This window comes from Brienomyrus brachyistius, chromosome 4, assembly GCF_023856365.1.
Source record: "Brienomyrus brachyistius isolate T26 chromosome 4, BBRACH_0.4, whole genome shotgun sequence".
Taxonomy (NCBI): domain Eukaryota; kingdom Metazoa; phylum Chordata; class Actinopteri; order Osteoglossiformes; family Mormyridae; genus Brienomyrus; species Brienomyrus brachyistius.
Window position 1 is genome coordinate 26954489 of NC_064536.1, and position 14450 is coordinate 26968938.

The 14450-nt window shown below is 47.7% G+C and overlaps 1 protein-coding gene across 14 annotated transcripts in view; it reads left to right on the forward strand.

Annotated features, from left to right (window-relative positions):
* The window catches only part of LOC125740088 (CMRF35-like molecule 1), a 152238-nt gene that overhangs the window by 120967 nt on the left and 16821 nt on the right, over positions 1-14450 (forward strand). For 4 of the 14 annotated variants that reach the window (XM_049010816.1, XM_049010825.1, XM_049010809.1 and 1 more), the window contains one exon: positions 5784-5844. The exons of 7 other annotated variants lie outside the window; for them this stretch is intronic. In XM_049010816.1, the coding sequence (XP_048866773.1) occupies positions 5784-5844 (61 nt within the window). Of the gene's footprint in view, positions 1-3046; positions 3368-3661; positions 3974-5783; positions 5845-8616; positions 9294-11273; positions 11383-14450 lie in introns of those variants that run through there. 3 more of the 14 variants (XM_049010820.1, XM_049010818.1, XM_049010817.1) reach the window with 3 other exon arrangements.

Sequence of the window (14450 nt, forward strand, 5' to 3'; positions counted from 1 at the left end):
ATGACACATGCAGAGGATCCATGCCAATAGCTGCAGAGTGTGAAGACATTGCTTTGACTTCTCCAATATGGCGGACAAATCGTTGCACTTGCAGTCATGTGATAGTAGGTCTAGTAAATATACATCATTAGTCCTATGATACGAAAGTTACTGTTGCTGTTCAGGGAAAAGGTAGCAGGCTTCCCAATGCCCCCCCATAAGAGGAACCTGGGGTAGGCTTCAGCCCCCCCTGTTCTGCCTTCTGAGGCTCCCTTTCTTCCAGGGGTCACTGTAGGTTCTCCTTCAGTTCAGGAGAAAAGTGTCACCAGGCACTTTCACAGTGCACCTCTCATTTTATAAAGAACCCTGACAGCTCTCTCAGCCTTTTATGCAGTTGAGGTCTACTTGCCTACAATATCACCCTATCATGCAGACGTTGAATAGAAGCCGGCTGGACAGCGCCCCCTAGTGAACAATGCCTGATGACAGCACTCAGTATCAACGGCATCAGTTCTGTTATGGGATCTGTCTATTGGTTCTCATCACCCTTTCGTGCCTTTGGATGGAGTTAAAATCTCTCTCTCCATGCAGTGCTGCTTCTAGCTCTGACCACAGCAGTGAGTGAGTGATTTACAGGCACTGTCTGTCCCTCCTTCTCGGGTACAGTTTAGTCAGGACTCACTAATGTGTGTCTGTGTCCTCATCCTGCTTTCTTGCCTGAGGCTGCAACTCGGCCTACAGATGCTCCTCCCTGGAGCTGACAGCTTTCTACCCGCCTCCTCTTTCCTCTGCTGAGGAGCAGAAGCTGAGCACCTTGTATCCAGTTCAGACCCTGCCTGTGTATGTACACAGGACAGCAGGCTTCAGGAGGTACCATCAGCTGGTCGTGTCCTGGGCTACACCCCAGAGGGGCAAATCACTGTCCTGCCAGAGGCTTCCTCACTGCATTGTACAAGCTATACCCTAAGCTTATACATTAGGGGTGTGCCTCTCCATCACTGAGGCTGATGTGATACACATCTCAATGCACTGGCAACCATCCGATTCATTAAGATACATATGAAGAAACTACTAACGTGATACGATGTGATTCAGCCCTATTGTGATGCAGTGTGATTCAACACAATACGATGGCTATTCTGCAAGGGGCGTGGCCAGATCATGGGTCTGGTTTGGGGGGTATAAGGCGAGGATATCTGTAATGTGGCAAGCTGAGCTACACTGCACACATTTGTGTGTTTTTACAGGCTGGCTGTCTCAGGGCCATCTGTGCACATGCAGGTTTGGAGAGCTAGTTAACCTGCTTAAGCTGGTAGAGAATGGGGGCAGCGTGGGGGTCTCACACCCCCAGGCTTGTGGTTTCGATATCCAGCCCAGCTTTCGGTGGGCAGTTTGCATGGTCTCCCTGTATCTATGCTGGTTTCCTCTCAGTTCTCTGGTTTCCTCCCACAGTCCAAAGACAAGTGGTTCAGGTGAATTGGTGCCTCTAAAAGTGCCCATAGTGACTCTGTGTGAGTGTTTCCCCTGTGACAGACTGGCATCCTATCCTGGGTTGTTCCCTGCCTCGTGCCCATTGCTTCTGGGATAGGCTCCAGAACCCCTGCGACTCCATAGGATAAGCGGTTTGGAAAATGGATGGAATTCATGTCATATAATTTCTATTTAAATAGCACATTTAAAAGCAAAGTATGTTGTACAAAAGACCTGTACAATAAAAAATACGTAATAAAAACAGAAGCATTGGACAGTGTTGCACAAAAAATAAAATTAATTTAGATGCTTTCAGAGGGGGTGGCATGATGGTGCAGTGGTTAGCGCTGTTGCCTCACACCTCTGGGACCCGGGTTCGAGTCTCCACCTGTGTCACATGTGTGTGGAGTTTGCATGTTCTCCCCATGTCATCATGGGGTTTCCTCTGGGTACTCTGGTTTCCCCCCACAGTCCAAAGACATGCTGAGGCTAATTGGACTTGATAAATTGCCCGTAGGTGTGCGTGTGAGAGTGAATGGTGTGTGAGTGTGCCCTGCAATGGGCTGGCCCCCCATCCTGGGTTGTTCCCTGCCTAGTGCCCATTGCTTCCCAGATAGGCTCTGGACCCCCCACGACCCAGTAGGATAAGCGGTTTGGAAAATGGATGGATGGATGGATGGATGTTTTCTGATAAAACAGAACCAAAGGCCAGAAAGTTAAAGTACGTTTTTAAACAAGATTTTCCAGAATTGCAGTCCAGTGGGGATAAGATAAAAGCAGGAGTAACTCTCTCCAGGTCTTTGGCTGAAAGGTGTGGCTTAAGCCTGGCTATTGAACTCAGCTGACAGAAACACCCCTTCACAACAGCATTTATTTGTTTATCAAACTCAATGATGAATCAAAGATGTCACCAAGATTTTTAGTATGTGACCGGAAGTTTTCTGAATGAGGCCCTAATTGTTCTCTGAGATCATGAACAGACCCTGAGTGACCAAAACTCATTACCTCTGTCTTGTTTTCATTAATCTGGACGAAAGTCATTGCTGTCCTGTTCTTAATGTCCTCCAGACAGTTAGAAAGGGTCATCAGAGAGCAGCAGTTACCAGGTTTTAATGGCAGATAGAGCTGCGTATCACTGGCATAGCAATGATATTTTACATAATAACGTTCACAAATGGAGCCCAAAGGAAGCATGTATAGAGGGAACAGGAGAGGGCCTGTATCACAGGACTGGATATGTTTACAAGTAAGGCCAAAGTACTGAAGGGGTGTGGCCATCCCACACAGTGACAAGCCCATTCATTCACCTCATCCAGGCCTTTTACTAGGGATTTAAGGTCCTGGTTTTGCTCTCAGACCCTAGAACACACTGCCAGGCTCAGATTCCCGATCCCACATCCTGCTGTAGCCCTTCCCAAGATCAGACATTAGTTTTGTTTTCCTTGTTCTTATAGTAAAATTACAGTCTTTGCCTTTTATGCATCATCACTGTTCTGCTAATTACACATGACCTAATCTAAGTATTACACAAACCAAGCATCATTACTTAGAGATGCTGTGATGTGGATCTTTATTCAGTTGATTATTTTCCCTGCAGGTGCTGACAGTGTGTCCACAGTGAGCAGAGTGTCTGCATGGACAGGAGGATCTGCCACCCTCTCATGTTCCTATGCTGACAGATATAAAACTCATGTGAAATACTGGTGTAAAGGTTTGAGCTGGTCTTCATGTACTCCCATAGTAAGCACTGACTCTCCACAGGAGGGTAAAGTGTCAATCAGAGATGATCCTGACCAGCGAGTCTTCACTGTGACCATCAATAATCTGACAACTGGGGACTCTGATTATTACTCATGTGGTGTGAAGATCAATGAACGTTCAGAATCTGGAACTTGGGTTAAACTGTCAGTCACTGATGGTAAGATGCCTGTCACAAATATGTAGAAGTTTACATACATCTGAGCCATAAAAGGGGCTATTTTTATGCTTATTGTTAAGCTACTTGACTGGTTAAAATTTTAATAAACTGTTTTCCCAAAACTGTAGTGTTTAGTATGACCAACATGTAGTCAAAATAAGTTTTAATATTTCTGCAAAGTTTAGTACTGTAAGCTACATTGGGCTGGTACTGAATCTGCATTAATATGTGTATAAATGGTGTAAGAGGGAGTGAGAGTTAATCAGCTGGATAATTTTCATACTGTCCCTGCAGGTGTGTCCACAGTGAACACGGTGACTGTACAGAGAGGAGGATCTGTCACCATCCCATGTTTCTATGGTGACAGATATAAATCTCAAGTGAAATACTGGTGCAGAGGGAAAGAATGGTGGTCATGTACTCCCATAGTATATACTGACTCTCCACAGGAGGGTAAAGTGTCAGTCAGAGATGATCCTGACCAACAAGTCTTCACTGTGACCATCAACAATCTGACAACTACGGACTCTGGTTACTTCTGGTGTAGTGTGAGGATCAGTGGAGGTTCAGATCCTGGAGCATTACTTGACCTGTCAGTCACTGAGGGTAAGATGTCTGTACTGCAGCCTGCAGCCAATGAGATGCACAGTATGTAACATGTCAGTCAGTCAGAAAGGAAGGACACAAAGAAAAAAAATATTTTAACATTTTAAAGATTTATAGAATAGATTCCGAATTTTACTTTTGTTCAATAGCATGATTGAGACCATTGAAAAGTAACAACATCATTTTAAATAAGTTGTCTTTCACTCTGCAGCAGCTAATTAACAGGGTATTACCAACAAGCACCAGGGTGAATAAAGTAACGTAAAAATATCTTTATCATCTCCTACAGTATGAAATTATCATCTTGTTGGTCATAGTGCAATAATGTGATGAATAGAATATTAATATAAAAGACATTTAAAGACTGACAATCTGACAGCTGAAACATAAAGAGGCCTGAAGTCAGAAGTAAATTTCCTGTAGGGGGTTACGCTGCCCCCAGTTCCTCCTGAAGCCCACAGTCACTTCCTCGGTCCTGTCGATGTTTAGCAGCAGACTGTGGGCCTTGCACCACTCCAGCAGCTCTCTCCCCCCTGTCTGTACGCAGACTCGTCCCCCCCCCCCCCCCCCCCCCCCATGAGGCCCGTCATGATGCTGCCGTCTGCATACTTTATAATGTGGTTAGAGGTGGTCTTGGCGGAGCAGGCGGATGTCAGCAGTGTGAATAGTAGGGGGCGGAGGCAGCGGCCTGGGGGAGTTCCTGTGCTCAGACTGACGGGAGCAGAAGTGATGTTTCCTACCCTGACAGACTGGTCTCTCTCAGAAAGTCCAGGGTCTGGTTGCAAAGTTACATTTTCAGCCCAAGGTGGAGCAGAGTTTGGGTTAATAGTTGTGGAATTACCATGGTGATGGTCACCTTACATAGCAGTCCTTATTCTCCAGGCGTATCAGTGTGGTATGAAGGGCTGGGGTTATGGCGCCCTCTGCAGGCTGGTTGGACGGTATGCAAACTGGTACGGATGAAGGGAGACAGGGAGGTTTGCTTTGATGTGTCACATGACCAGCTGCTCAGTGCACTTCATTATGATAGATGAGAGCTATGGGTGGATAATCATTAAGCACTGGAGCAGCTGTCTTCTTAGGCTCCTGACTGGCAGTTTATAGGCAGTTGGGGATACATGCTTGTCTGACTGAGGTGTTAAAGACGTCTGTCATGCCATCTGTTAGCTCATGGGCACAGTCCCTAAGAACCCGACCTGGGATATTGTCAGGACCAGCAGTCTTATGTGGGTTCACTTTACACAGAGTGTTCCTCACTTCCACTGTGGATGGGTGGGGCGTCTGTTCATTGGTGGGAGGGGGGGCCCTTCTCAGCTTTGTTGTGCGTCACATCAAACCAGGCAAAGAGGTAGTTAAGCCTGTCAGGGAGGGAGGTGTCACAATCCATGGTATGTGAGGGGGTGTTGTAATCTGTGAGGGGGAAAATGCCACATTCGCCCATGGATATTTTTGTCCATAAGTCCTCCTTGCGGCTCTGATGATCCGTGACAGAGCGGCTCTAGCTGCCCTTAGGCCCACAGGGTCGCCAGACCTGAAGGCCACGCCCCCTGCTTTTCGCCTGCTGTGGACGTCCGCTGTGACCCAGGGCTTAATGAATTATTTAATCGTTATGTATCTTTCATCACAAATAGCCACAATATTTGTTCAAGATTTGCGCTTCAGTACTTACTGAGTTATTACTATATTACTTGTGCCCGTTTTATACATGAGCTTTTCCTCATGAGTCTTTCCTGCCTGACAGAACAGAGCTTTTCCTTTTCCCTCTAATCAGAAACCACAGTCCTCACTCCAGTTTTTGTTTCTGTCTCAGAGACCATCAAGCTGCCTGCTCCTGGATCGACCCCCACAGGAGCGAATGATGAGTGGCAGAGGTTAGTATTCAGCTCATCATGCTACAGCGTCTGACTGATCATACAGTAATGGGAAATGCATGTTAGTTTTATGAAAATAAGATCATTGTGTTTATTTAATTTTACTTCATTATAATATCCCTAAGACGACATCCGATCCAGGGCAAGCACCTGCCTTGGTCCCTGCGCTGTAGGCTGCAGGCCTGTTTGGAAGATGGATGGATGGATGGATGGATGGATGGATTGATTTTACGAAACAGTATAACATGTAATCTAATAAACAAGGATGCATTTTACTGGTGCACAAGTACTCACTTGCATGGTGATTTACAGTATTTTGTAAATAAATGGGCATCTGCGTCTCTTTGATAAGATAAGTGCTGCACGTATTGCTTTATACGGTGAATCTGTACTAGCACACCAGTTTATGTGAATCTCTGCTAATAATCTTAATAAAACTGGCAGTTAAATTCTCCAGCTATTCTCATTCTCTTCGTTAATGTCTCCTGTTCTTCATATGCAGCCTGTGTAATAGTACAGATGTGACTGTACCGTGTTGCTATAAAGCATGTAAGACTTTACTGTTCAAATCCACTGTCTTATTCAGCTCTTTGGTCCAGCTGGCTTTGTATGTAGGACTTGGCTTATTGGTGCTGCTGTTGATCATCAAGGTGGTTATAATTCTGCCAGAGTAGATTCACTGCATTGTTCTTCAGGTTTAATTGTGATACGTGTGACTGACAGACTGTCACGCCCAGCTCGTACGATCCTCGTGTGTGCCACGCCCCCCGGATTACCCACGTGTTCTTTCCCGATTGTACCCAGCTGTGTCTGATTATTTTCAATCAGTCCTGTGTATTTCAGTCCGTGTCTTACCTGAGTCCTTTGTCTGTCATTGATGTTACCCGGTGTTTCTCGACTCGTGTGCCCGAATAAACCCCTGTTTGACCCGTTTTCTGCCTGCCTGCCTGTTGCTGATCGCTCTCGCTGCCTGAGCGATCTCCCGTTTGGTACGACCCGTGACAGAATGACAGACCCGAAAGAAGCAGCTTCCGTAACTGTGGAGGACTACCGCAGTTACGTCGATCAGCTGCTACTCTGGAAAGCCCAGCCCGGCATTCGGGAGAATTCGCCGGCATGGAGACTGGTGAGCCGGAATTGGGATATTCTGGACCAGCTGTCCCTCGAGGAGGGCGCGCACCTCACGAAAGAGGTGCAAGAAAATTTCCGGCAGCTGGCCGAGCTCCGGGAGAAGCGCTACGTCGCGCCTAGCGAGCCGGGGACGATCCTCTCGCTGTCCGTCTTTGCGAACATAGCGCCACCTCCCGCCACCACCGGGCGCCGGAGGAGGAGGAGGAGGAAGAGACCGGCAATCGCCCCGACGATCGCCCTGGGGGCGTGTTCCATCGTCCCCGCTTCTCCTCCTGGAGAGGATCGGGAGTGTATCCCGATCACCCCGGACGTCCCCAGCGCTACGAAGCTGTCTCCCAGGGCAGCTTCCCCTAGCCGGAGAACACGCCGGGCCGCTGAGCAGCTTGAGCTGCTCGCTGCAACCGCCGGACCAGAGGAGCTCCCTCCGCTCCTGCCGCCCGCGGACCCCGCTCCCGAGGCGCCCCCTCCGCCTGCAGCAGCTCCCGAGGCGCCCCCTCCGCCTGCAGCAGCTCCCGAGGCGCCCCCTCCGCCTGCAGCAGCTCCAGTCCCTTCTGCCCTAGTCCCCGAGGAGGTCCCAGAGGACTCCATCTTGGCTCCTCCCTCTCCGGAGGTGGAGGAGCTTGAATGGGACCCCTCGGGGACCTTCTTCGTGACTCCTCGCCCCGACGTGCCCGACCCCAACCAAGGGGTCTTTTGTCTGTGTCCCGTAGGGGGAGAGGGCATAGACGAAGGGTGGGGGTCCCTCCCGCCCGGCCCCCTGGTTCGCCCTCCCTCGCCTGCGCTGTGGCTCACGAGGCGCCTGCGGGTGCTTGCCTGCCGGGTTGGCAGTCACCTGCTGGTCCCCCTTCGACGCCTCGTCCGGCGTCTCGTCGGGCTCCTGCGGGCCCCCCGACGGCGGCTCCTCGGTCGCCTACGGGGCCTCTACCTCCGGCCCGTCCCTGGACATCGCCGCCTGCGGCGGCTCCCCCCTCCTCCGGGCCTTCGCCGAGGTCCCCTCCTGCTTCCTTGTTCCCTTCCCCGGTGGCCCCTCCTGCTCCCTCCTCGGCCCCTGCCTCAGTCCCTCGCCCCCTCCGGGGTCCCCTCCAGCTCCGGCCTCCCGGCTGGCTGCGGCCCCTCCGGCCGCCTCCCATCGCCCGCTGGGGCTCCCTCGGGCTCCCCTTTATTCCCCCTCCTTGTCTCCCTGCGCTCCTGCCTTTTGTCCCTCCTGCCTTTTGTCCCTCCTGCCTTTTGTCCCCCTTCGCTTTGTTCCTCTCGTCTCTGCTCCTCGACCCCCTGTTCCGCCCTTCTTTGCTCCTTGTTCCCCGGTGTTCCCTCCTTTCACTCCTGGCCCGTTTATTCCTCCTGTTCCCTCTGTGTCCCCTTTCCTGGTTTGTCTCTCTGCCTTCGTGTTCTTTCCCGATTTGTACCCAGCTGTGTCTGATTATTTTCAATCAGTCCTGTGTATTTCAGTCCGTGTCTTACCTGAGTCCTTTGTCTGTCATTGATGTTACCCGGTGTTTCTCGACTCGTGTGCCCGAATAAACCCCTGTTTGACCCGTTTTCTGCCTGCCTGCCTGTTCCTGATCACTCTCGCTGCCTGAGCAATCTCCCGTTTGGTACGACCCGTGACACAGACACACTGATGTATTATATGTTTGACAGGTGGGAGCAGGTTCTGGATGCTGTACTGAAAGCTGGGACTGGTGTGTTTTATCTGATCTGCACCATCATCGCCATTCAGCTGCACTGGAGCATCTTTAGAAAGAGGGGATCCAATCAGAGAGAAGCAGAGGGAGGGTCCAATACAAACCATGGGTCTGAATAAATATACAAGCTTATTAATGCACTAATGTACATGAGTGTAAATAAATTAACAATCTTCAAGGCTGTATCAGCAAGGTTATGCTGTGTTTGTATGAAATGCCTTTTTATATATCAGGAGTGTTTCAGTCTATGCTGTAGCCATTTATTTGTGCATCAACCTCTCTGTGTCAGAGGAAGCTGGGAGGGGGCTGACCATTCTGGAGCAGAAGGAGACAGAAGAGCTGTAAAATAAACGGTTATGCTAACTGCAGTGTAGCCTCTCTCACGCAGTGTAGGATTGTCTGCTGGGAACCTGTACAGCCAATGCTTTTTACCGCTGATAGCCTCTTCTCACACATGCTTTGCTGCCACCTGCTGGTCAGAGTTTAGTATGACATTATTATTGGATTGGGTTGGTTTAATATTGGAAAGCAAAGTTAAGTCTTATTTCATTGCGTATTAATTCTTAAATTGATATTTATTGTATGCTGGTCATTGTTTTGATTTAATAAATGAGAAATTGATGGTTTAGTTTACATCTTGCATTGTTCTGAAGTTTTAATTAAAATTGAAGAATTTATCAACCTTAAAGTAAATGGTTTGTGGTTTGCAGGTCACTCCTTGTCAGATCCCACCAATCAGCTGCCATCCTGACATCACTTTCTGTAATGAAATAACAGGCTGTGGATTGGGGCGTCTGTGTCTGCGTGTGTCTGTCTGTCGGGGCTGAAAGAAACACAAACAGCTCTCAGTCTGATAGGACGGCTGATAAGGCCCAGGTGAAGTGAATCAATTTGCTCATAATCTGACTTTACCCCCCCGCTTTGGATGCCCCCACCCCTGACTAACAGAGATACCATCCTAATAGGCCTCTTGTTTCCTACTGATCCACAGAGATTAAAAGGACCTACTACAGTGACACTATAGAAAACTGTATAAGACATAATAAAGGCTGAACCAAAGGCCTGAGGACAGACCCTCTGTATGCAGCACACAGTGTTTCTGCAGAGTCTCACCCTCACATGCTGTATGACGACATTTCTGCTTTTCACAAACGTTTCTCCAAGAATAACTTCTGCGTCATGTGAATGATTTAGCTGCTTCATGCACATGTGTTAGAGAAAAAGCAAGGAAGGCAAGATGATCAGAAATTCATTTTACTTATTTGCTTTACTTGCATGTTTTTAAACTGTGAGCTTCAAAGATTCTTTGTAAAGACCAAGTATCACTTATATTTCTCTGAAACTATGTAGCTAAAATTATTACATTCCAAGTATTCTAAAAATATTTTTTTGTAAAAAGCAGGACAGAGGCAAAATCAAAATGTTTTCTTTTTAATAGACGATGAATACACAGAAAATGCATCAGTGCACAAAAAGATTACAGCCTTTGACAGAATGTACTGGCCCTGTTCAGTTCTTCATTACACACTTTAATTATGTACTTGTAAAAAAAAACCCATGAGTCATGTGAATGAAACAGGAAATTAAGCAAGCTGAAGACTTTCTTGTTTTTGTAATTTTCCACTTACGCTCCACATGCAGTGTAAGAGGAGGTAATCCTCCACTGTAAGCAGTGATGGATCCTGAAGCCTGACTGTCAGACGCCCACGTCTCCTGCGGGTCTTGCTGCTTTTTCCTCAAGTCCCTCTGTGTCTTTACTTTATCATTATTTCAACTCAATTACATTTTATTTCTATAGCACAGTTTACAACATTACATTGTCTTCAACCGCTTTACATTGTCCCTGCCCAAAGGCCCCAGTGAGCAAGTCAGAGGCGACAGTAGCAAGGAAATTCTCCCTAGTAGGAAGAGATCTTGGGAGGAACCAGACTCAAAGGCTGTAATGCAGGGGCTGTAATGCATGGGTTTACCCAGGCTGAAACCCAGGGGCCTCTGACCTTGTTAATGTGGTATAACGTGTACAGGGGGGTGTAATGCACAGACTGACCCAGGCTGAAGCCCAGGGACCATGTTAATGTCCCTCTGAATGCATGTACCTGCCCCCTCAGCACTCCTGACTACTGGCTTTGAATGTGACCATGACTGTGTCTGTGTGCAGTTTGCAGGCTTCCTCTGTTCACATGGCATAGACCTTCCAGTGCCCTAGAATGGACTGACGTGCTGTTGAAGGTTTACCTCACTTTACACTGTGTGCTTCCTGCATTTGGAAATACATAACTATACTAATGATGAATGGCTAAACTGAGTTAAATCTCTGAGGCAACAAAGTAATCCATGTAATATTAATTTGTTATAATCAATGACGCAATAAAAATACACATTAGGTCAAATTCACGCATCTTCTTTATTCATCCTGAAATGTTTAATTCATTAATGCAGGTGTCTGTGCTTTGATAGTTTATTTTATTCTCTACACACTAATAATAATAATAGTCTGACTTTCTGAAGTGCTAAACATTCAGCCTTGTGGATTTGTCGCTTCCTGTGTAAAGTGTCCACTCCCCCTTCACTCTGCCTCTGTGTGTGAGAATAGAAACGACAGAGACAGTGAAGGTACAGAGGATGAGGAAGTGAGTGTCAGTCTCCACTGATCTGGGCTCAGTGACACACAGACGTATGGATCCTCTGATGCTCCTGTTTCTTTTCATTGCTGGGCTCACAGGTGAGTGTCACTCATTACAGTGAACTGAGTAGAGATCTCTCTCCTGCTCCTCCACACACACTCTCAGTTACACATCATGATGGAAATCTGCTGCTACATCAGAAGAAATTGCTGTGGTTAGATTCTGAAAACATTTGCAGAGGCTGCATCAAGTATCATACTCTTGGAAATTGTAGATACTACAGTATTTGGATTCTCACAGGTTTTTATATCATGCGTATTATAATATTATATGTTTCTTTAAAGTTTTTTTATCAAAAATATTTTAGCATTAAAATGTATTTACTTCCTACTGGGTTGCGGGGGGTCCGGAGCCTATCCCAGAAGCAATGGGCACAAGGCAGGGAACAACCCAGAATGGGGGGGCTAGCCCATCACAGACACAGGCACCCATTCACACACACAGGCACTCCTATGGGCAAGTTAGCAACTCCAATCAGCCTCAGCATGTTTTTGGACTGGGTGGGGGGGGGGGGGGAAATCGGACTTGAAAGCAGGTCCCAGTGGTGTGAGGCAACAGTGCTAACCACTGGACCACCATGCCACCCCCTATCCTTAAAATAATATTCGGAACGTATTTTGTTCGTAAGTAGAGTAGTATCTGTACAAACAGGGGTATGGACTGTCTGAGTACGTTTTTAGCTCTTGTGATGAAACTGTCTCTGAGCTTTGAGGTCTGTGCATGAAAGGCTCTGCAGCGTTTGCCAGATGGGAGAAGTTCAGATAGACTGTGGTGTGGCTGAGTGGGATCCATGCAGATGCTGGTGGCTTTCCTGAGGCAGTGGTTCTGCACACGTCCTCCAGGGCTGGAAGCTGCACCCCGACGATCCTCTGCGCTCTTGACGCAACCCGCTGTAGAGCTTTCTGATCAGCTGACGTGCTGCTGAGATCCCACACGCAGATACGGCAGGTTAAAATACTCTCTATGGTACAGCAGTAGGAGGTCAGCAGCCCCTGCTGAGGGAGGCCAGCTTTTGTTAGCATTCTTAGGCCGTCACCCTGCCTTCTTCAGCAGAGCTGTGGTATTGCAGTAGCTGTCCATGAAAGATCCCTGGAGATATGTATCCCCAGGAAGCTAAAGCTTGATACACGCCCCCCCTGTCCCCATTGATGAAGACTGGAGCATGATCCTCATCATGTGATCTTCCCAAGTCGATTATGAGTTCCTTGGCCTTCCCTATGCTGAGGGACAGGTTGTTCACTGAGCACCATCTCACCAGACTTTGCACCTCCGCTCTGTCCAATTACCGTTGTGTCATCTACATATTTTATGGTGGTATTAGTGGTGAATGCAGGTACACAATCGTGAGTGACGAGGGAGTAGAGGTCGAGGCTCAGTACACAACCTTGTGCCCATGTTCAGGGTTATGGTGGAGGAGAAATGGGAGCCCAGCCGTACCACCAGATGGCGCTCTGGGAGGAATTTGAGGATCCAGTTACATAGTGGTTTGCTGAGGCCCAGCTGGTGCAGTTTCTGAATGGGTTGGGAGGGGACAACAGTATTGAAGCAGAGCTATAGTCTACAAATAACATACTCATGTATGTGCCCTGTTCCTCCAGGCGAGTCAGGGCAGTGCGGAGAGCTAGAGAGATGGCATCCTCTGTAGATCTATTAGTGCTGTAAGCAAACTGATATGAGTCCAGGGAGGTGGGGATGTTGGCTTTAATGTAAGAGGGAACCAGTCTTTCAAAGCACTTCCTTATTATCAGTGTCAGAGCGATTGGACGATTCATGTGACTGATGTTTGTTTTATTCGGCACTTGCACAATAATGGCGGATTTAAGGCATGTAGGGACCATTTCCAATGTCAAGGAGACACCAGAGATGTTCATAAGTACCTCAGCGAGCTGCTCGGCACAGTTCCTGAGCCCCTGTCCTGAGACTCCGTCCGGTCCAGCAGCTTTATGTGGATTGACCCTCTGCAGCATGTGCTGTACGTCATACGTGCTCTTTTAGTGTCCAGGCTGTATAAAGAGTGTCAGTGCAGATAAGCTGCCCCTGTCTCTTGTACCCTTTGCTTTTCTGTGAGGCTGATGATTGATCTTACTGGGGTCGTTTCATTAGAACAGGTGGCTCTTTTTCTAACTTTACTTGGTGTTTCATCATAGGAGTCGTTTTGCGCATGACCAGCTACAGAAGCTCCAATGACGAGTGTGTTTATAGCTCTTGGGATGTAACTGTTTCGGAACCTCGAGATCTGTGCATGAAAGGCTTCGTCAAACCCGATTCCAGGCTCGGCTCCTGCTCTTACTACTGCGGTCAACCTCCCTGATGGGTCATTTGCAATTTTTCTTGTAAGGAACCTCAAGACTTTCTGGATATTCTGAATGTTTTCAGCTTCGCTCAGCAAATATGACCCATGGTCATATTTTGGACTTGGTATGTTCCATTGGCCTGAATGTTAGTCATCTTTCTGGTATTGACCTAACTGTTTCTGATCACCTAGCTATCACCTTCAACATTGATATTCCTGTACCTGTTTAAAAGAAACATCACCTATCGTAAAAAAATTCACATTGCTAATGTCCAAATCTAAAACTTACTCTCTATCTATCATTGATCTTGTTCACCTATATAGTAGATCACTGGCTACCTGTATTGAAACCCTAACCTGTGTCTTTTACAAACTCGTCGCACTGTGACCATTCAAACGAGACCAAACATGGGTGTATGTGTCCCTAATGTTAGTCTTGGGTAATACCTCCTGTGTCCGTGTGAGTTTGCGAGTGTAGAATGCATCTGTGTCTTGAGGCAGTCCGGCCTTGTCACTGGAATTTGGCTGCAGAGTTCTGGCCGCCCAGTGGGGGTGAGGTGTCCCTTTTCATGTAGTGATCGGTGGACCTTTGCCTTAGGACACTGGGTGGAACATTGCGGATTGCCAGAGCTCAGACTGACGGGGTCTGCAGGGCCTGTGGCCTTACAGCGTTATATAAAATAAATGTATTATTATCATTATAACTGTTAGCATTATGGGTACGCATAGGTAACAGGGGTCCCCTTCCAATGCACTCTGCACATAGTGCTTCTAGCAGCGAACTATATCATATAATTTGCTGCCTATTGAAGC